At 39.3% G+C, this 23,650-nt stretch overlaps 1 protein-coding gene across 2 annotated transcripts in view; it reads left to right on the forward strand.

Moving 5' to 3' along the window:
* The window catches only part of arid5b (AT-rich interaction domain 5B), a 68,838-nt gene extending 49,244 nt beyond the window's left edge, over nucleotides 1-19,594 (forward strand). For both annotated transcript variants that reach the window (XM_088917485.1, XM_088917486.1), the window contains 3 exons: nucleotides 746-843; nucleotides 12,430-12,622; nucleotides 14,871-19,594. In XM_088917485.1, the coding sequence (XP_088773611.1) occupies nucleotides 746-843; nucleotides 12,430-12,622; nucleotides 14,871-17,048 (2,469 nt within the window). In that variant the 3' untranslated portion in view covers nucleotides 17,049-19,594. The remainder of the gene's footprint in view (nucleotides 1-745; nucleotides 844-12,429; nucleotides 12,623-14,870) is intronic.
* The last annotated feature ends 4,056 nt before the right edge of the window (nucleotides 19,595-23,650 follow it).

The following is a 23,650-nucleotide window of genomic DNA, read 5'->3' on the forward strand; positions in this document are numbered from 1 at the left end:
TCTGAAGGGTACTGCAGTGTTAGCATGCAGTCTGATAAAACATTACTCATGTATTTGAAATTTTCATTTTAAATTGTAATTTTTCACTTTTTTACACTTTCAAAACAGTAGCTGGCAGTTCTGTTTTAATTCCTTTTTTGTTCATGTTGCACGTTATTTTGTTAGTTAAGAGGTTTTGGGCATTTCCCAGCCCATATTCCCATTGGGGCATATCAAATGGTGTAGCAGAACTGCATCTTCCAGATTGCATTTTGGAAGAGGTAACTTACTTTTGATATAAAGTTGATTTAAATGCTTATTTGTTTAATAGCAATTCCTTGCATCTATATACAGTGTGTCTCTTCCCAAAAAGCACTTTACATACAGGGGGTGGCCCACTTATTGTACTGCTTATCTGGGGTGCTTATTACTTTTTAGTTCTGCAAAGACCGTGTAGCACTGATGTAAATATTGGAGTGTCATCACAGATCACCTTTGCATCATTGTCCAATTAAATTAATTTCCACAGTGGCCTCCTGCTGCTGTGTCAGATGTACAAGAGCTGTTCAAGGATTGGCTGCTGTAAAGATTTCTTTTTTGGCCTTTTTTTTAAATAAATGGACCTCAGCAATGGCTACAGGTCATCAGGGATGCAGGTCACAAGGCCCAGAAATAGAAGGCAGGCCAAACTGGAACTCCCCTTCACAGTTATGGCCTTTCTGTTTTCCTGTCTACCTAATCCCAGCTATCCACTCTCTCTTCCCAGATCACAGCCCGCCGCCAGTGGAAAAACGTGTATGACGAGCTGGGCGGCAACCCCGGGAGCACCAGCGCGGCCACCTGCACACGCCGGCATTATGAACGGTACGGCCGTCCGCTTCTCTGTTTGCGAACCATCTGGGATTGGGGACCCACTGCTTCTTCTGTGCTGGGTGTGCTCGGTAATCAGCCAGAGGAAACGATCAGCGTCAGGCAGCAACAAAATGTCAGGCCTGGGCCTACTAGCATTTGTAAGCAGGGCTACAGGTTCCTCAGTTGCAGTAGGAGTGGCTAAGGCAGTAGTTAAAAGCTTGGCTGGCCAGGTACTCCACTGGTTAGATGGGGGTCTGTGGCAGGATGGGGACTGTAAAGCGAAGCAGTTTAGCTCTGGCAGGTGGGAACAGTTCAGAGGCCAAGGAAGCATGTGGTCTTGTTTTGGATGTAGCCTTGGTTGATGGTGGCTTGCCATCTCAGCAGGCTCATAACTCGTGCTGCATCATTTAAAAAACCGATTCGGTTCTCGGTGCTTGAAATAATGTCGTGCGGAGTAAGGAAAAGAAAATTGTGACTCAGAATGGATGGTTTGCTGATGCTTTTCAGTTTTGCAGCTGCAAGTGTAATTAATGAAATTAATTGGTGCACTAAATGAAGCTGTTCTTTCCTTCAGTTGAGGGTGAAATATGAAGCAGCCCGTGGTGAACTAGTCTATTCTTTCAGTCCCCAGTTGGATCTTTGCTTTCACATTGCAGGATGAGCAATGGTTCTGCCTAAAGTCTCCAGTTGAGTTTTAAACTGCGATGCCTTGTCATGGAGTTTTACCGACAACACAGCCATCGCAGATCGGAATATTAATTTATCAGTTCCAGCCTGTTAAAGATAAAAGATTTTTTTTAATCTTTGTTAAAAAAAGGTCTCCATGCCCAGTCAATATTTTTTTCCTGGCGAAAGATAAATTGGTGTTTCGAGTCAATCTTTCACAATGGAATAAATGAAAAAATAAGCTGAAATAAAAATGTTTTGACCTTCTCATCATCCCTCTAATTCTTTGAAGGTGCCCATTGTTTTCAAACAGATTTTCCATTCTGGATATCCTACAGAGATGTCCTGATTTGCAGCTTCCAGTCTCATGAACGTATTGTAAAGTTTCTCGGTGTGGTATATTTTTATTATGGCTTAATTAGAAAAATTAATAGTGGCACAGACGTTAGTGGTACTGTCTCAGAGCTCCTGAGTTCTGGGTTTGATTGTAGACGGGAATCTTCTGTGGGGAGTTTGCATATTCCCGTCCAGGCTTGGTTTTGTTCCTGCTGTAGTAGGTTGATTGCCCTGTCCAAATTGCCCCCCGTACGTGTGTGTAAGTGCATGCCCATGTGTGTGCCATGTGATGGACTGGCCAGGTGCATTCTGCCTTGCTCCTATTGCCTGCTGTGTTAGGCTCTGGCTAACCACAGCCCTATATTGAAGTAAGCAGTTATTGAAGATGGATGGATATATGGAAAGGTGAATCTGAAATTCAAAATGAGAAAACTGTTATATTCCCCCAAATATTGCTCATGGGAACACTGATGCATTAATGTAGATAAGACAGAGAAAGAAATGATTAATGCAAGTGACTTTTCTGTGGTTCTTCTGCCTAAGCAATTCTATTTCACTGTTCTTTCTACCACGAATGGGAGTCAGTAACTAAAGTGTACAATATTCCAAACTCCATTCTGTAAGTGCTTATTAAAAAATGTATTTAAGTGGTTCCCAAGATTAGCTATCAGCTGTAATGCTTAGATTAAAAAATTAGGTCATAAAAAATTACATTAATAACCTTGAAACAGACTGCAATTTCTTTCTCCTCCATTTCACACTGCTTTTTTTAATTATATAGGTCAATGCCATTGATCAACTGTGACCCTGGTATTTATTTAATCTTATAGTTTACCGAGAGCTTTCTGTTCTAGAAATATTCAGATTAAAATACTGTTCTACAGATAACAGTCCGCAGGTCTTATTGTGTACTTTATATCGTTTTAAAAATATGCGTGCTTTTTATGTACATAATTACATAAAAGATCCATGGCAACAGTGTAATTTATAACAGTTTCCATTCTGTGTGGGGAGCACTTTGTTCCCATTGCTGGAGAATGTAATATTTCACAGAAACTGGTGAAGCCCACAGACCTCAATTAAAGTTCTCTTTAAATTGCTATCGAATAGGTATTTTTGTGAAAAATTCAAAGGATAGCTTTATTTAGCTTTTAGCTGATAAAGTAAAAAAGCTCTGTACTGTGAAATATACTTAATACAAGGAATTGAATTTCAGAAAAAAACAGGCACATCAATTCTTCATAGTGCTTTATTGATTTTTTTTTATTCTCATCTGAATTAATGTTTGCCCTAAATTCAGATAAGGTATGGTTCAGTGAATGTATCTTTTAACCTATGGTGAGTAAGGCAGACTTTAATGTAGGGTATCTGAGTGTATTTTAATGATCTAGTACAGAACCACTGCTCTTAAACTGCCTATTAAATCAACTGTTCTTTTCCCCTGGAGATTAATTCCTTATTCACCATTGCTACTGCAGTAAAACACAAAGGGGGAAAAATGTTTGTTTAGCAGATTTAAGATGCCAGGCATTTCATGTTATTGAAACATATTTTAATATTTTGAAAGCAATTTAGCTTTTTATGTAATATCTATTATTATTCATGTATTTCACCATAAAATTAATGGTTCAAGGTAATTTCAATTGTTTTGTGGGTGTTATAAATAGAAAAACATACTTAAGTGAATCTCTGATTTGTCTAATGACTTTGTCACCTTAATTAGCATTAATAATTACATCCTCATGTGTCCTGCTAAGCTGTTGCTGTTTCCATTCTTTGACAGCAGAAAAGCGCCTGTTCTAATGGCTTAAGTTGGAGATGATTAGCAGTACAAGAATTTTAACGTATCGCAATTAGACAACTGCTGTTAGGTGTTTTGTCTGGACTGTCTGCAGTTTGCCTTGCCCAACTCTCATCTTTATTCCATCTTTTATTCTGCTTAGATCAATATGCTAAACCAGTTAATCCTACTCTCTCAAGTAGATATTTTGCTCATCTGCCACAATTGTGTAAATGGAGTTTCCTAGATGTCTCAACCAGTAAAGGCACTCACCCAAGTCCAGGTGGAGCTCTGTGGTCACGGGTTCAAGCCTGGGTAATGTTGCTAGCTGACTATGCCCAAGAGTCCCTAAGATGTAGCACACAATTGGTTGAGTGCCAGGGAAAGGGTAGAGTGGGATTAGTTGGGTTGGGTTCTCTCGACTCTCCACGACCCCTGACGTCTCCTGGGCACTTGCGGGCAGGTGGTGTGTAGGTGAGTGACAGGTGCCTTGTCCAATCAGCTCTGCGCTTTGCCAGTGACATGTCAGAAGAGGAGGGGCTAGTATGTGGGCGGAGTCAGAGTCCGCCTACACTTCCTCATTCTCCCCTGTGTGGTCTTGGGGGTCATGGCTGCAAGCAGAAAACACAATAGTAATTGGCGGTTTCAAATTTAAAAATGTAAAACTTAGAATTAAAAAACTATGTGTGACATGTGTTACTCTAGAGGAAGGCACCACAGCTGTCTTCTTTTCACTTTTCAGCATGGAATTGATTAATGGAAATAATTAACCTCTCTATATTCAGTTACAAAGGTTCCACTTCCTTCTTGTTGCTTCCAGTATATGCTTACCTAATCTGAAGATGATGACTTTTCTTCAGGATTTAGTTTTGGATCACAGTTTTATTTGTTAGCAGACAAGGAAATGGTGTAGTTTCATTTACGTCTTGTGCCACTGGCATGTGTCTTCAGCAAAATCAGGGTCTTTGTATTGCACCAAAAAATGTTCCTAAGGACTTGGCAGAAAGACAGAAGCTTTGAATTTTATGTGTTTTTAAAATCATTGTTAAGAAAATTGGCACAAATAGAAACTAAATCAAACAGCAAATTCTGCCTATAAAACTGTGAAGAGAGCATTACACAGGGCATTATTAAATACAAAAATGCAGCACTTGCAGCAAATTATTCAACACTTTCAATAATTAAAGTTTCCTGTTCAGACATTAATGGGTTTTAGCCTTTGGGGATCAGTGAAGTAATTTTAGGCCTAAAAAGTCAGGCATGACAGAAGGCGTAGTTTGGCATTCCTTAAAAGCCGTGTTTAACTGCGTGAATCAGAATTAGTTCAAGGGTCGACTTCTTGACTAAACCTTTGAGAGAGCTACCACAGCCTAATGCTGAAGGACCATGTTTTTTTGTGAGTGTCTGAGAGAGAGAGAGTGGTTCTTTTTTTTTCGGCAGCTCCATTGCTAAAGAGAGATCGTGGATTTAAAGGGACTATATTATCTTAATTATAACCGTGCTAGTTGAAATCATGACTTCCCAGAAGTGAGAATTGAAATCTTGTTTTGGCTTTCACCATTAGCTACAGCAGGTAGCCCGGGGCTCTAGGTCTGCTGCAGCTTCCATCGTGTCCTGATACAGTTGTTTGTTTAAAATTCATTTAGCATCAAAAACCTGCTGGACTGCAATCTACAAGTGGTTCCCTCCTGCCGCCTCCCATTGTCCCTTGCTTTTATTGCTGCTTGGCAGTAATTTAAGCTGTCAGGAACCCACATTTTAGAAACCTCTCATTCACCGGCCCCCTAAATTGAAATATTGGCTGGGATATGGGGAAAGAGGCAACTCAAGAATTTCTGCTCAGAAGCAATGCGTTTATACAAATTGTGAAACTACATGTCAGAGGATATGTGTAAAACAAGTGTAACAAGTGTAGTATGGAAAAGAAAATGTAGTACTGTAATTTAACGATACAGTAATAACTAATAAATGAACAATCATGGGCTGTTCAGGGTATTCAGTGTTTTGGTTACCTGTTCTTACAGTGGGCAGTGTGCCCTCTAGTGACCATGAAGAGTAATTGCATATTATTATTATTTGTCATTTTTATTGTTGTTGTTGTTGTTGTTTTATGACTTTGCAGTTTTGTTTGCTACAGAAAAGTTTGCATTACTTGGTGATGATGACTTACAGAGGCTGGTGACTGAGACTGCTGCTTTCATGGTAGGGAGGATTTGTGAGTGTGTGTTGCTGTTAATTCTAGACCAGGCTGAGACAGCCATGCTTGTATCACAAGTGATCTGGGCCACGGTCCAATCACAGTACTCCAATGTGTGAATATGGAGAGGAGTTCAATAGCAGAATCTGAAGGAAATTCATTGTTTTCATGGTCTAAAACTTCAGACCAAGATAAAATGTCTGTTACTTTCGAGAAGTAAAGTACAACTGTGGTACTACAGGTAACTTATTTTTTGCCACATTTTTCACTTGCCATGTGCTTTTCATTCAGTGTGAGTTTTTTAAAAAATCAGCTCGGCATCTCTTGTTTGACTGTTTCTCTGGACACAGCAAAACAATTGGATGTTTAATTCAACTGCAGAAGGAGAGCTGAGTGTATTTTTTTTAAATAGGAGAACATTATCTACTGTAGGTAACATTTCTGAGACACTTAGTAAGACGGGCATAAAATGTAAAAAAAAAAATCAATCACCACCCTGTTTTTTTTTCTGTTTATGTTTAACCATACAGTAATGCACAAATGAAGGTTTATGTGCAGATAAATACTGTATAAATACTGTATACCCCAGTGCTTATAGAGAATGCTTTTCTGTCCACTTCCTCAGTGGTGGTGAGGTTGTGGTTAAGAGCTGATGTTAATAAAGAATCACAGGCTCCGGAGCCCAGCCGTTACTTTGTTTCTGTAAAAAGGGCTTGAGAATGGAAAGCATCATTTATCTAAATGAGGCCCGGCTTCCTTGATTCAGTAGTAATGATGGTTTTCCAGGATATTGTGAAATGTGTTTGTGAGGCTCTCTGAAATGAAGCTGTGTGGTGCCTTGAATAAAGTTTCCACTGCCCTTTTAGGGAATTACAGTTTACATAAACAGTTTTTTTTTCTTATTGGAAATGAAATGAAAACATTTATTTATATTGGGTAGCTTTACAGTGCTGTTAATACATACATTGCTTTTTTTTCCCATTCCACTTTATATTTTATAGGCTCAGAATAACCTGCCGCTCTTCATGTAATTATCATGTTCTTTGAGTAAGATTATATAAAGAGCTATGTGCAGAATGCTTATTATGAAAATTAATGTTATATAAGATTAGGCTTAGAAGCACTGTTGAAGCAGACACTGCAAAAGAATCTTATTACGCACTCAGCAGCACTCCCAGTGGAATAACTTGGCAAAGACCTTAGCACAGATACAGAATGTGCCCAGAAGAATTTCAATTCACCTTCATTTTGGAGCCATGCATCTGTCTTTTGAACAATGCCCTTATCCTTTGAGGACAAAGATAAAAAAAAACGTGTAACGTTTGTAAGTAATAACAAGGTTTATTTTTTATTCCAATTTTCCTCCCTGTTTTCTAATTTTAGAAAATAATTACTAGTAAACAAAATTACATACAGGAGATTCTTATTTTAAATATTTCATTGAATAAGTACTTGCTTCCTAAATGATGGAGTTATTGACCATGAATTAATTCATCTTGATTTCTCTCATTTGGACTGTGTAGTACTGTTCAGCTCTGTGGATGTTATGGTGTGGGAAGAACATAGTATTTGTAAATAGAAATATTATACATAGAAACATGGTAGCCTTTTTTCCCCTTGGGTTAGTGGGCAGTGGCACAATGAAAGCATTAAAAATGCCAAATGTAGAAAAAGAATAATAAAAGAAGCAATATAATGCACATTTGTTGTGTGCTTCAGGAGAGATTTATTACCCCCATATGTCAATTAAATTACTGTGTACAATGCTTTGGTCTCCTCTGAATGTCATATGGTCATTGATGATCTTTGACCAGCAGGCCAGGAGTCACTCTGACCCTGCTGACACCCAGATGACACTTAGCCACTGTGGATTAAATTGACTTGGTGTATTTTTCCTCAGTCTGTTTGGTGACCGGTTTTCAATTTCAACATTCACGTTCTCCCTCATTTTAAGAAAGGCATTGTCTCAAAAGCAGTGAATATGTTATCCTGATCCTCAGCTCTACAATCCTGTGTGTGTTTTCGATGCTGATTTTGCAGTGAACTCTGTAATTGTGAATGCAGTAGTATTAGGCACCGCCTAGTTAAATTTCACAGCTGCAGCTGTGCATGCAGACTGTGGGCCATAGTGAAACACAACCCCCAGTGGTTACTGAGACACTTCTGTAAATAAGTGCATACATCCTGTAATGGAACTTTTATCTGAGCTTGACGCCAAGTTTCTTCATTAAAAAAAAATGTAAGAGCTAATATTGAGTTGCAAAAACAAAAGTGGGCCTTTATTACATAACAACTTTTAAATCTGGGACAAAGACACCTTGTAAGTCTTTTTATGGTCCTGATATTTCTGTAGAAGTCATTTGGTTTTTTTCAGGGAGCTTGTACACGCACAACAGAGGTTCTGTCAGATTGTATTTAAAGCAATATTAAAGCTAAAAATATTTATTTGCTTAAAGGACTCAAAAGAGATTGGTGTGTCTGCATCCAGCTATGAATCTGTATATATGTTTTTGTTGTATTTTTTGCTTGAACTGCCCTTTATGTGTATCATTTCCGAATGTTCTTGAGTTAAAACATTCTATTCAATAAGTATAAGATGTTTGGTTTATTATAAAAAAAAATCAGGATTGTTTTTAGAGGTTACCATTTGCGATAGTCCCTTTGCCGTCCCAGAAAATAATCAAAGTATTGGGGCGGCAAAATCAAAGCTGTTATACTTCCTCTTCCAGATGTGCTCACAAATGCCCAGGTCATGACATTACCTTAGTACAAAGATGATCCAAGAGAGAACTGGAACCAAAGAAACAAAAAGGACAGATGAAACCTCGATAAACTTTTAACTAAGTCATGGACATATGTTAAACATATCCTGGCTTGGGCACGCAAGGGCATGCCATCCCTGGAACTGGTCACTTGTTTTTATTGATGATGTAACTTCAATAATGATGGCACCAGCAGAAATTTAGTCTGACGTTTACAGAAACATTTTGTCTACGTATGCAAAAGAAAATGCTTCCATATTTATTGGGTGGTACTTCACTACAACAATGACCCCAAACATATAGCCAATGCAACTGAAGAGTTCATCAAAGAGAAAAAAAAGTGTAAAATCTTAGACTGAACAAGTCAATCTGCAGATTTAAATCCAGCTGAGAATGCATTTTACAAACTGAAAAAATGCAAGCTCAATCAGTTGTAGAACTCATGAAGTTATTGCCTATGCAACCAGATACTCACTTTTTAATATTGAAATTTACTTCGTGTCCCAATGCTTATGGTCACTTGAAATTACTAGGTTGAACAGAAAGTATGTTTTTGTTCCAATGAGATTAAGGGTATGCATGGAATTACCTAAAACAAAATATATATTGTATTGTCTTTACCATTCATATTAATCTTATGATCACAAATATATTTGATTGTAAAGCAAAAATAATGGCTTTGAATTAACTGTCCCAATACATTTGGAAGGCACTGTAAATGTTCCTTGCACTTCCAAAATTATGCCACGATTACACCTGAACATGTTAATTTCCCACATAATGAAAACATGGTTTCAGTATGTTTAAACAGAGGACCTTAAATAACTTTCTAAGTCGATAATTACAGCCAGATTCTCCGCTGTGGTGCAGCTATTTGGAAAAAAGGAATTTCATATTAAGGGTTCCATTTACCAAAAATTCTTTAGCTGCCTCACATGATGTGTTTTTCTGTTTGAAAGAGAACATAATTATACCGCTTCCTTTGAAAACACTGAGTGCATAATTTTTAGCACATCCTGCATCTCCAGAGAGGCTGTTTATTTTTATTTCTGAAATGCCCCAAATGATTATTGAAGAGAATGTTCTGTGTTAACATTTAAGTCCGTAGTGGCCGTATAGTATTACAAGACTTGCCTGACATGTTTTTACAGCTCATGGTTAGGTTTTTATGGCCTTACATAGTCATATAGCTCATGATCTTACTGTAACTTTTTTTCAGTGCTCCTTAGCTGCTACATTAAGCTTTACATAATATCACCAATAACATGATACAGAGTTAACCATAGTTTACTGTTATGTGTGCATATTAGGTTAGATGTGAGTTTAAAGAGATAAAATCAGTTACTTTAGACATGGTGTCAAATGTTGAAAGAAGGAAAAAGTCACATCCTGTGGGTAGTTCTTGGCAAAGAATGTCCTCACTGCTGAAACCCTTGTGAGTAAACACAGTAAATGGATCTCGCAGTATGGGCACTTAAATTATTTTTTGTAGCCCAGAGCGAGTTCACATCATGAACATCATCTTGTTTTTGGCTTGTTTCTCAGTGAACTGTTTGTCCATTTGCCAAAGGGGCAGTATTGCTGACGAGAAACAGAAAAAAAATGAACAGCGTATCACCATGTTGTAAGAAAGAAATAACAGCTGATAATTCCACCTTTTTCTTTCCAATCTTTCTTCCTTACTGTTTGTTTCCTTTTTCTCTTTGCCTGTCTGCCCTTCTCAATCTTTCTCATTCCTCTTTTTATTCTCTCTCTCTCATAAAGGAACATTTAATTGCAGATTTCCTGCTCCTGGCACTAGGCCTTTGACCAGCTGTATGAAATGTAGTTTTACTGCTGTCTTGCTGCCAGCTGCTGAGCTCAGTGAAAAATAACAAAAATTAAAATCTTGCAGACCCACTTGAACTCTTAAAAGCTTTTTTTTCTTTTAGAAAGGAAATAAGCCACTCTACCTAATTTGCAAAGAGATGATTTTTTTTGCCACAGTGTTGTTTTTTTCAGTGCAGTACAAGAGGAAAGGGGCTGTTACTTAGACATATCCAGAGTCAGGAATGTGGAAAGAATGATTTTTTTTTTCCTCATTTGGTTCTGTTCTATGACTTCTCACCTTTCTGAACGGGCCATTTCCACTTTTGTTTAAACACTCTCGTAAGAAAAAAAGAGTCAAAAAAGCAACGAGGGGAATTTTGAAACTAAAAACACAGTGATGCAAATCTTACTCTGCAGGACTTAAGAGACAGAAATCAGGTCAAAAGGTAGAATTGTGCCATTTAATACAACTAAATGAAGGCAATCGTAAAACCCGAGTAAATACTGTAAAGCTAGGCACAGGTTCTAAGAGACACACTTAGGTTCAGATTTTCTGATTTTGCAGGATTAGCTGTGAACAGGGTGAGTCTTTGTGTGCATTATTATGCTTTCATTATATAAACATTAAGTGAAACATTACAGTGGGAATCAGGTATTTGGCAGCTGTGTGCTATTTTGATTTGTCTGCATAGAAAGAGCGTTTACCAGTTTTAGCAGCTGTAACATGTTTAAACTCTTTTGGTAATGGGATCTGAAGATGAATGTTCCCTCTGGGCTCCTGCTTAGATTCATTACTGGACTGCTGCCAAATTGTAGCCATAGTTTTAATTCATGCTTCTCTGCGCCATGCCTGAGCATGCTCACTGAAGGCTGTTTTCTCTTAATGCTGTACTAAGGTCTGGGGGTCTGATCTTGGTATTTGGGTAAATATTACAGAGGAATTATCTCGTTTCATGATGTCTTAAAAAAAATCATTAAATAAATCTAGTTTGTTTAGTGCGGTAGAATTTTTAATAACTCCTTTAAAAAAATTCATCTTGTGTTATTTATATTCTGACAGCATTACCTAACTCAGTGCTGCAAAATCTGTTTTGACTATGTCTCCTGTAGCAGAGTTAATATTTATAATTCTCCACGCTTTGAATTATTCCCACTGTGACTCATTAATCACACAAAGCACATTATAAAAACTTAAAACTGCTGGAGCAGAAACTGATTACAATGCAATATATGCCTTCCAATTACAAACTCTGTATCAGGTTTTCCCATCAAGAATGTGGAACAAAACAGATTAAATGCAAAATATCTCCAAAGTGTGTTTAATCAGGTTTGAAAAACATTACATAACGCTTAAAATATACAGTGCTCTCATTTCACATTATCCTTGTGAGACTGGCAACACTGCACATTTCTGCACATTGCAAGGAGCTTCAGAGAAGAGATTTGATTAGGATGTTGTCAGTGTGCGATGCAGGAAAGAGCTGTCCTTATATTATCGGCAGCTATGACCAAAAAAGGCTTTTAATTGAGATCAAAAGCACTAACCCGTTCACGGTTGAGTGACACAAAGGCTTTTGTTGAATGTCATTTAAAATGTGCTACTTTATTATCTCTGTAACTAAATATTTTCCTGTTCTCTTACTTCACCTGGGACTAAATTGACCAGAAAGTGCCCTGTTCTTTGATTGTGTAATACTTGAAACGTACACTGACAGAAATACATTAGTATTAGTTTCTGTTATTGCAGACTTGAGGCTGAATAGCAATGGCCCAGTTTTTACCAGGTACTAGTATGTGGTATCCAGATCGAATTTGCATCAAATTAAATGCTGCTTGGCTGTAAAGTGGGGGCAAAATATGCACTCCATTTTGGTCTAGACAAAAATTGGACTGTAACATGCTGTAATGTCTTGTCTGGAAACCGTTTTCTCTTGAAGGGCGAAATTTTCAATGGGATAAATGCTTCTGTTCTCCTCTCTCTGTGATGCTTGTGGGATTTCAGGGGCTTAACTCCTCACCTGTTGCTTTCTGCCTTTCCTCCCCTCCAGGCTCATCCTCCCGTATGAGAGACATATTAAAGGGGAAGAAGATAAGCCCCTGCCCCCTGTGAAACCCCGAAGACAGGAGAGCAGCTCTCAGGAGGGGGGCTGGAAAACAAAAGTCGCCACAGCAAAGCGTCTCAAAGGAGAACCAAACCAAAAGCCGAAGAATGAAAAGGATGTCTCTCAGCGAAACTTGGGGGTCAGTTCCTCATGCTCACATTTATTTCATCCCAGCCCGGGAGCAGTTTCAGCTTTCTTTTTTAAAAAAATAAAATAAAATAAATGAGAGTATACTTTAGATGGGACGCTTTCTTTATTTAACAAATAAGCTGTCAAAGTCTTTCCAAAATAGCGCTGTCAGGAACAGCTGGTTTTAAAATAATTGTTTTAGCTTGAATAGATTTTTCTAACCACTCCACTACATCATGTTAAATATAATGGAAGACTGAATAATTTCTTTGCTTCGGCAACTCCAAACAATTTGCATATTTGTCTGGAGTTGTTTTTTTTAGGCTGGAGTAAAACACGTTCTTTTTGCTTTTTTTGCATTATGGGCGTGGGTGCTATTAAGCTTCCCTCAGAGCAAGAGAAATTGCGCTGCCAAATTTATTATTATGAACAATATTTATTCCGTACAGAACAGGACAAACTCATGGTTACTGTGGAAGTGCTTTATATCAAATCCGATCGGCTATTATGTGGAAAGTGAAGTGATGCCATATGTTGGTCTTACATAAACCACATGCTATTTTTGTCCCAAAACCCAATAAATCCGGAGTGATTTTCAAATGTCTTTCCAGTTAAGTACAAATAGGAGGAAAAAAAACTCCTAAAAAGGAATACAAAAAGGGAATATTTTTTCACATATAAACAGAAATTGATTACAGGAAAGAAAATGCTTTTAAGATTTACTCTAAAGTTTTATAGTATTGCATTAAGACTTGTTTCCAGAGCACCTACAAAGCATATATGAATACTGCAGACGATAGGATGAGTGATAGGCAGAAACAAAGAAGCCCATTAAAATCTCCAAATATTTTTCCTGTGCCATGCTTTGCTCATCTGTCTGGTATGTTCTGTAATTATAAAGACTCCTGAGATCATTGATTGTACATTGTAAAAAAAACCTAAAAAAATCAAATGCAGGGAGAGAAAACAAATCACAAAAGCCACGTGACAAAACCCATGTAATGAGTTTATATCTTTTAAAATACAACCTATGAGATCTCAGTACGTGGGTGTGTTTGTTTGAACTAGAGGCATTTGCATGTAAATATTGTTGCAGGCTGTGACGCTCAAGTGACTATTCATTACCACTGGATTTAAGGCAGATGTCCCAAACTATAAATCCCGATCACATCTACAGCACCCAGTCATGACTCCTTGATGAGTCTCTAATCTTGACAGTTGTCACAAGAAACGAAAAGGCTTCAGACAATGTGTTTCTGTGTGTTGCCATAGAAAGACTACAAGCTTGAAAGGGGCTGTCACTCAGCAGTGCCATGAGTGGAGCTCTGCTGTGACCTCTGGGGTTAAAGTGCATCGTCTATACAACAACCTGAATATCAGGATATGTGCACACAAGCATTATTACTATAGAAACATGCACAAAACAAGACCATTTCATTACCACATATACGCAACAACAAATACATAGATATTTTGTAACTTTGCCTACTCAGACACTTATTTTTTTCTTTAATCTTCTTTTTTCAAAGAATTGACAGTGATGAGCTTGAATGATGTAAGTGGTTGATGCTGTGCAACATCTGTTTGAGTTATTGTTGTCAATGTGAATAGATTAATGGGAAAAAAATTGGCTTTTTAGATTAAAAAAATATTTCAGTGTCTTGTTTATATTAAAGACATATGATGTGTGGCTTTAATTTACAGAAAGAGTACTTATTATTTTCCAAGGATAAGCAGATGTCTGTCACATTTACAGCCTTTGAGGGTTTTAAATTCTTGCTTATACTTTACAAAAAACGTAACTAGACCTTGGAATTAATGTGTGTACCTTAGCAATGCAATATCCAGCCTGGCAAGAAGTTGCACAACCAAATTATTATTTAAAGCAGTCTTCTACTTTAAGGACGTGAAAGACACGTTTTTAGTGCCATGTCACAGACAAACTTGATATTTACCGTTGCTGCATTTTACCTGACTGCCTTAGTCATCCATCAGCCACTGTTGCTTTACATAACATAGTTTTATTTTGCTATTCACTTTGATGTTTGCCATTTGTAAATAATGCACCCCACTTGTTCTGAATTAAATGACTTAACTCTCTGGGTTAATTTTCAGTTAAGCACGTCCATTTTTTTATCTGACTGACGGATTATTTGCTTTAAACATGACGATCAAATACTTGTATTTGCATGAAGACTGTGCACACTAATGAAGTGAGCTTTCTGCAGAGGATAACAAAAGGCCATGTCTTGTTCCAGGTGCCTGACAGTAAAGAAGGGTTCCCAGAGATGGCCGACGTGAAGCTGGTGCCCCAGCAGCAACAGCAGCACAGCCTGATGAAGGAGGAGGTGAAGGATGAAGAAGAGGAGGAATTAGGGCTTAGTGCAGAAGAACGGAACCTCGAGCACATGACCAAGGAAGACGCAGCAGGATGTAACACACTTCTGAACATGTCCGCGCCCTCTGAGAAGACTCCGTCAGAAAGGGCCAGCAGCGACGCCGCAGTCCCTTCTCCTCCTACCGCTATCACAGTGGCCACACCAGAGCAGTGCGTACACGGACTCCTAGACAAACTAAGCAACGAACTGCAGGAGAAAGCTGCCAGTGGCTTCACAGTGGCCGCTCCCCAGTTGTTACATGTCTCCCACATGCAGGACCAAAGGCAGAAGTGCATGCCGGAGTACAGTACGCCTTGTGTGGTTGACAAAGTGGACCCGTCCATACACAAAGAAACTCCAAACCAAGTTGGCATGGTTTTGCCTACGTTGAAGCAGCAGCCTCCACAAGCCCCAACAGCTCCAGAGAACATCCCAGAACAAGATCTACCCGACAAGGAGGACTCGTGCATTAGTTACACACCTATTTTGTATCCAAGGGCTAATCCTGGAATAATGTCTCCCTTGGCCAAGAAGAAGTTGTTATCCCAAGTTAGTGGAACGGCCTTGCCCAACAACTATTCATTTGGCCCACCTCCACCATTAATTAAGAAGGGCATGAATAACAATGCTGACGATTTAGCGGCGTTACAGAACTCACAGGTTTCCAGTGCAGAGACTATTGTGATCAGCAGACCTTCTGTAATCCAACACGCGCAGAGTTTCAAAATCCGAAATGCAGAGGAAAGGAAACCTCTGAGTGAACCACTGAAGCACGATCTGTTGGGCAAGTGTGAGGCATTTCCCTGCGATCTTTCCAAGAGCCAGCAGAGCTCCGCGGGGGAGACCAGCACGGAGAGAACTGACGCTCACGACACCGTGGACAAAACCTCGGAGAAATGGACAGCTCCCCTCTCCCAGTTACCCCACTTTCTGACAGAGTTTTACTCCTCTCCTCACCTACACAGCCTTTACAGGCAGACAGAACACCACCTGAACAAGGAGCAGTTGTCCAAGTATCTGAACAGGGAAAGCCTCTTCTCCAGAGAACATTTCACACCGAACCAACATTCGGATAACATTGGTCTGAGTTACCGTTCTCCCTTAAGTCAAAAAGAAAAACTGACCTCTGTTAAAATTTCTCCAGATGACCAACCGACGGACTTAAGTCTTCCTAAGTCCTCTGCTCACAAACTGCCTTCATCCAAGCCTTCACCGTGTGGTGTCCCTCAATCGGCAACGCAGCAGGACCGCAAATCCCCGCCACTCTTTCAGGTAGCCGTTAGCCAAGCCTCCAGCCATGACTGCAACCCCAAAGCATGCCGTGTGCCACCGATGACCATGTCAACCCCGAAAAAAGCCGCTGATCCTCCTCAGAGAGCCCCGGGCACGACCCAGAATGGCCGGGTGGAGGATGTCGTTGTGCACAAGATGGACGAGATAGCGCGGCCCATTCTGAGTGTGAAAAGCAGCCCACAGAACATTGGGGCTGCTAGGCCTCTGAAAAGGAATCTGGAGGAGCTGGAGACTGGAGCTCCGGAGAAAAAGATCAGGGCTGTGACCCCCATGCACGCAGTGAAGGAGACAACAGGCAAAGCGCACATGTCTGAACAGGACAGTGAAGTGGGCAAACCTGTAGAGTCTGCGCATGCTGTGCATGCCAATAGCTTCCTGGATAGCCATAAGCTTCCCTTGCATTCCCCCATTTTCCCGGGATTGTACCCTGGAGCCTTCGTATCTCAGGTACAGGACATGTGTGACAGCCTGGGCTCCCACATCCCCACAGGCTACTCTCATTCTCTGCAGTACTTGAAAAACCACGCTGTCATCTCTCCGCTCATGCCTCCCTTCGCCATTCATTCCTTCATGATGCAGAGACAGCTCCTCGCCTCCTCTCCAAACCCCCCTCAGATTTACAGGCACCTGACATCCACAGCCCCTGTAGGAACCTCCTATGGGGACCTCTTGCATCACAGCCTGTACCCCTTATCTGCTTTAAACCCTCAACCTGCATTCAGCCCCTCCCAGCTGTCCTCTGTTCACCCCAGCACCAAACTTTAATACAGAAAAGACGGTTTTGCTCACTGGACATCATTGATTTTGGGCAGAGCAGTATAAGAATCTAGTATTTGTTCCCCCATACACGTGGCTATGGTATTATATTTACAGACAGTAGATTAACTGAGATGCCTGAATCTGGGAACAATCACTTTTTTGCACCAGATTTTGCCACTTAATACAAAATTTGCACATTTCTTTGAATACGGGCCAACGGCTGAGTCCTTTTCATTCCTGCCGCTTCAGTGTAGGTTTCATGTAGTGTTCAGTTTAAAATGTGTCTAAAGGAGGCATGAGCAATAATGCCATGGAGCTTCTAGCCAGATGACAGGTGGGTATTATGGTAGTTATTGCTGGGTATCCAAAGGATAATAAAATGTTGTAAGACAAATCAATGCAATGTACAGTGCAATTATGATGGATTCTGGGGTTTCTTGTATCTGAGAACACTATGAACTATTGCAGAACACTGTTGAATCAACTGTATTTGAATCAAGGTTTACTGTCAGAAATGTTTTAATATTATTCATTATTGAGCATTTATTTTTATTTAATTGTAGAACCACAGAGTCCTAGCTGGGGGAGTTAATTTCAAGGAGACTTCTGTATGGGGGGTGAGGATTTGTAGTGACTCCATGCTGTTCATGCTGTTGATTCCAATCACACTGACTGGAGGGTTGCTGTAGGAGTTCACCCAGATTCATAAGAAAACAAGCAGACTGGTTTTCTTTGCTGAAACAGTTATAGCTGTGTCCTATACTACAGTATACTCTACCCTACCTGTAAGTAAGTTACGTTACTCAGCTGATTTGAATTTACCACAATGCTGTAAAATACTTTTTGTGAATTATTGGACTAAGGTATTTGTAAACTTTTAAGAGAACTATTCCAACATTTTATAATATTATAATATTCACTGGCTACTCCAATTCCTGCCTGTTTAAAACTACAGGTTACTGTGTACTCGTGTCTGTGGGGAAAGCTTCAATGTCCAGGACTGCTTGGAAAGCCAAGACTTTTTTCCCCAGTTTTTCCAAAATTTTAGAAATATGTATTCAGGAGCCACTGCTTAGTTATAGAATTCAATGGAAATTGTTTGTAAGGCTTTTAGGAACCTTCTTATGAGCACTTAACTAAGCACACAGATCAGAACCTTCACATTTTTAGAGCCATTTGAAGGAGGAGGTGGGGAGAATTTAAAGCAGATGTAATGGGGGAAAATACAGCTTGATGACAGCAATCAATGAAAAGATTATGTACCATAATGATACATAATGTTGTCTTCAAAAAGGGTGTAAGCAGTGACGAGTAATAGGGGCTTATGTCATTCTTTTTGCACAAAGGATTTTGGGAAAGAAGAAAAATGGTTCAAATACATGGTAAGATAAAAATCCAGTTTTGTCAGAAATAATCAATTTTAGTGTGTTAGTGATACTTAAATATTAGCTGAGAGAAATGTATTTGCTCCAGAATGTTTGGAGTAACACTCAAGGTTGCTATGTAACTTTTTTTTAAATAAGTAATAAAATATTTTATAAGCATTACAAGGCTGAAGTCTGTCCAGTTTGCACTGCTTTTGCTGTGGGTTTCACATGACTTTAAAATCATTGTGTTACTTGGAGTTTGGTGCATACAGTTCTGACATATTCAACTGTGACTGTTCAATATGGAAAGAATTGTGTTCAGTACATTTCTGCTTTGCAAGTATGTGTGCCTTTTGTACTTGGTTCTAAAGATCTGCTGTTTGGAAAAAGAAAAAAATTAAAAAAAAGTTGCAGAAAACTTAGAGGTGGTCTAATTTTTATCTCTGTAGAGAACATTGTGGTTTATAAAAAGTATGTTTTAACACTGGGATTGATAAATAAAATCAGAGAGGTGTGCATTTCCCAGCCTGGAGTCTCACACTGTGCACACTCAAATCGGAAGAATTCATGACTGCTGGGGTCCTGTACTGGACTGCACGTTCAAAAAGCCCAGAGTGGGGCGCGTCTGGTCTAGTTTTACAATGATCATTATAAATATAATGACTGGTGGGAAATTCTAGACTGGTCCCCCTCCCACACCCTCCCCAAGTCGAATGTTTGTCATGAGCACTTAATGACCCCCCTCTTTCAGTGTGGGATTGTCTCACAGAGTGGTGTGTTGGTTTAAAAGGTTAGCTCATGCTATTCAGGCTTTTGACACAAAATGTATTTCTTTGCTGTCTGTTGTAAATAATGTTTACTTTTGTCAGTCACCTTTTCACTTTTTGTTATTATGTTGTATGGTGATTATTTGTATATAGTAAAAGTAGAACTGGTAACACTATAGTTCTGTTGTTGTTTTTAAGGTTACTGAGTGACCTTGTTATTAGTTTAAACACTACAGTTATGAATACTGAGCCAACTATACACACTCAGTTTTTTTGGTCTGTTTTTTTTTGTTTCCAAATTGTACTTCTTGAAATGCTTTTGATACTATGTGCCGTTTAGTTTCCTGATCACACAGCTGGCAAAAAATATTTTGTACTTTATGATCCACTGTATATTTAATTAAAAATATTTTACTACCTACTTCGATGTGTTTTTACTCAGCAGTAGTATTCTGCCCTATTGGCTTTCTTAATCATAATTACTGTTTATCGTATTTTTTTCAACGGCAGAGAAACACTTCTTAATTAGAGCCATGTTTAAAATCATGCTGAACACACAGCCACAACTAATGATTGTCCCGTATGTGTATTACTGTGAAACCACTCTACCATAATGAGCAATAAATAGTGCACTTTTATGTAGTAGCTACCTATGAGAACCACGTTGCTAATCTAGATTTAGTGGTTTGCAACCTTGAGTAACTACTCCCTCTAGTGTTCAAATGTATTGTTTTGACGCACTTGTACAAGAAAAGATTGTCCCAGCAACTTTACATCTATCCTGATCATACCTGCTCATCTAAGGAAAAGTTAACATAATTATCATATCCCCAGTTTTAAATATATATTAACAAGGAAAACTGCTTATTCCTTCAAGAACTGTTTCCCCCTAAAGCCTGTTCAGAATTACATCCCATGATTTTATATGGACTAAGATGAGCTAAAGATTCAACTAAAACATTTTCACTTGCATATTGTGTTGTGAAAACTATTTTATAACTAAATTCAAGAAATATGTTGCACTATATGCAGCTTGAGGTGTTAGTAGATATTTTTCCCCTTCCAGGGCTATTTTATGGCTTGAGGGCTGCTTACACAAGATGTGATGGTCATAGTTTAGGAACTGCACTGGTATAACAGAGAATGTGTTAAATACTGTAATTTGGGGGCAACTACAAACCTGAGACAGCCTTTTATCGTTTTATGCATGTCTTTTAATATCCGCTTAGATTTCCTTGGTGAATTAGGTAAATACTCTGACTTCAAGATAACAATTCCTCAATTTTACTGCGTCATCGTTTGCTAAAAAATAATATTGGATGTTCTAATTTGATTTTGTTCTCATTAAAGTTGACTGACAATACTCAACCGGTATATGACCATGTACTCAACTCCTGTACTAATGAGGTTTCCTAATAAATTCTCTTTGAATGTATGTAAAATGAATCGCTTGTTTCTGACATCTCATTTGTATTTACAGGACATGCATGTAATGTATCTAGTCCACTGTTTAGTCCTGGAAACATTGATCTGTTACCTGAAATGAAATGAAAAGATTGTAAAGGATCACTCTCTTGACGGTTGGCCACCATCTGTGACACATGCTTTGTAGCAGCTTGCAGATGCTGTCTTGTCTTGTTGGAGTCTGCCCTGTTCCTCTCCTAGTGTCGGGACAAGCCACGCCCATTCACTGGTCTCTGAGCCCAAGACGCCCCATTTCATCCCAGCTCATCCCACAGGCGTTTCCTTGTGACAAAGCTGGGGAGTAGAGACATCCATGGCATAACTCACAGTCCCACCCAGACATTATTCCACAACCTGCATGAGGATGTGTGCTGTGCTGTCCTGCTGGAAGGCTGGCATGTCAGGATGGTGCTACAGAGAGGGCAGCAAGTGAAGTCCCAGGATTTGATCAATCACTATAAGTGATATATGCAGGTGAGGCATACAGTGGCTCCTCTCTGTTTTAGTCTTTTCAATAGGCTGGTCATTCGACTGCCTTTAAATCACCTCTGCCGAATCTCAATAATGAGGTGACCTCATGTTTGTGCAATAGTTACAGTCACTCCAGTGTATCATGGTCAGTAAACACATCATCAGGACTCACAAATGGTATACTTTGTTTTCTTTGAGTGCCCTTACAGTACATTATACATAGTATAAGCGTATATATCAATCGGAGAACATTTTAAAATAATGTCTTTGGTACTCACCAAATTCCAAAACTGTCACTTTCTTAGTACTGACTTATTGCTGAGAGTGTGTTTACGTGGAAAAAATGTCAAATATGTCCTCACCAGCAGCTACAATCCCTTCGACCACACGGGGGGGGGGGGGGGGGGGGCGAATGCGGAAGTGATGGCAGAGTCCTGACTCCGCCCACCCCCGAGCCACTTTTATGTCGAAACAGCGCCGATTGGAGGAGAGGCGCGTCTCTCGACGGCGAATGTCTACCTGCGCCCGGAACGCCGCAGGGGCCGCTGGGCCGCCGACAGCCGAGAAAGCCCTGGCCGACTGATCCCGCTGCAGCCCCGCCCCCCCTGTTTGGGGAATGCCGCTCACAGTCAGCTAGTGCCTCGACGCAGGCTCGAACCTTCGATCACAGAACTCGGCCAGATCTCGGGCGAGCGACTGCACCGGTTGAGGGCTTCGAGGACCGTCGAAAGTATTTTTTGCTTAAAGTACCATATATAGAATATAACGAAAAAAAAAATTCTGCACCTGCTGAGCAGCTGAAATCTTTGTAATTCCCATGGGAAGCGTTTTTTGCTTTTAAAATGTCCACGTTCAACCATTTAATTTCAGGGATTTACCAGCAATTGTGAAGTACTTTTTAAGTAGTATTTTTTTTCTAATGAATAAGGGAGATCTGTCGGTTCAATTGTGTTAATAAAAGTTGTGATTAATAAGCATGCTACTGTCCTACAATGAGTTTCTACTCATGCGTCTTTAGTTAAAAATTGATACAGGATGTATACAAAATGGAAAAATGTGTATTTCGGCAAACAGAAGAGCAGACCTGCAGTCAAACAAACCTAGATCTTGCGGTTAACGTGTGATCTGGTGGTTTCAAAATTAGAAGGTCACACTTATACTATGCATATTTCAAAAATCAAAGAGGAAGAGCTGTTTTTTTCACGTTATCACCACTTCTCGTAAGCATCCTTTGATCAACTGCATAATTGATGTGTATTTCCTTTAAAATATCACGTTCTATTGCCCGAGGCATTAATTTCTCCTAGAATTTGGTTCGATGTGTTTTTTCTTTGCTTTTTTCAGATGAGAAATATCACTAATTTGTCCTGACTTGACATTTCATTTGTTTCTAACTATACTGGACTTCAAGTTAACGTGTTCTGTAACAACTATCCGCAAGCTTCACTTTCCTAATCCAAACAAAAAAACGTTTTTCATTCATTTGACAATGTTCATATCTGTCTCCACTTCCAAGACTGTAATAAAGCATGTGAAGCTGCTTTAGATTCCGTTAAAACTATAATATTCCCTCTTGTAAAGCCCGAGAAAACACAGACGCACATAGAGCAGAAGAGCTACACGAAATCTAAAACTAAAATGGTTTTAACGGATTTGTTATCATGCTCCGTTGGAATGTTGTCACTTGTCATTTCACTGTCTTGCGACAGGAATGTAATCTCATACAGAATCTCAAAATCTAGTAGAGATCTCGTCTCAAATTTATATCACAATGTGTGTACTTTTACCGCTTTGAAGATGGAAGTGTTCTCATTCTATTTACCCATTCCTCCTCTTACTTAAGAACATAGCATGGGCAGCCACGTCCTTTTGGAGTGCAAGCGCTTACCCGACTAAACCAGAAGAAAAAATACCCTCCACTTTCTCCACTCCCTCTTCAGGACACACAGAATGCCGCCATCTGCCGGTAATGTGCGGGTATGATTATTGGTCACATTCGCCTTGGAACACTGGCGGCTCCGCTTAACCCAGAGCAACACTGAAGCGGTTACATGCAAAACAGCATAACACACTTTATTCACAGACTCTGATGTCATTCATTCAACGAGATTGGCTGGACTCGTTTACAACTCACATTTATTATAAACTCATGCTGAATTTTTAATCTGAGTCTAACTGTCGTTACAATGTAACTATTCACTAGAATACAGAAAACTCATAAAATTCCAAGCTGGAGTCTTTGAGAGACTTCCAAATCAGTTTGAACCTTGTTTAAAAGTGTAGTGTTAGTTCTCAGCAATTATAGTTTATAAAAAATATTAATTTAAAAATTTCTACCACCCTTAGCTATTTCCTGTTTTTTTAATGTAACCATTCCAGCTTTCACAAGGGATATAATTATTAAAGCCAGCAAGTCCTGGCACAGCTTTCTCCCTGCCTCAAGACACATTTAATCAACAGCACATTGTTATTCTTGGAAGAGAAACCTCAGCAGAGTCCATTAAAAATAAACTCCTCTTTTAAACTTACCCCAACAATT

The sequence above is a fragment of the Atractosteus spatula genome, chromosome 5 (assembly GCF_055471065.1).
Source record: "Atractosteus spatula isolate fAtrSpa1 chromosome 5, fAtrSpa1.hap1, whole genome shotgun sequence".
NCBI classification, from domain to species: Eukaryota; Metazoa; Chordata; class Actinopteri; order Semionotiformes; family Lepisosteidae; genus Atractosteus; species Atractosteus spatula.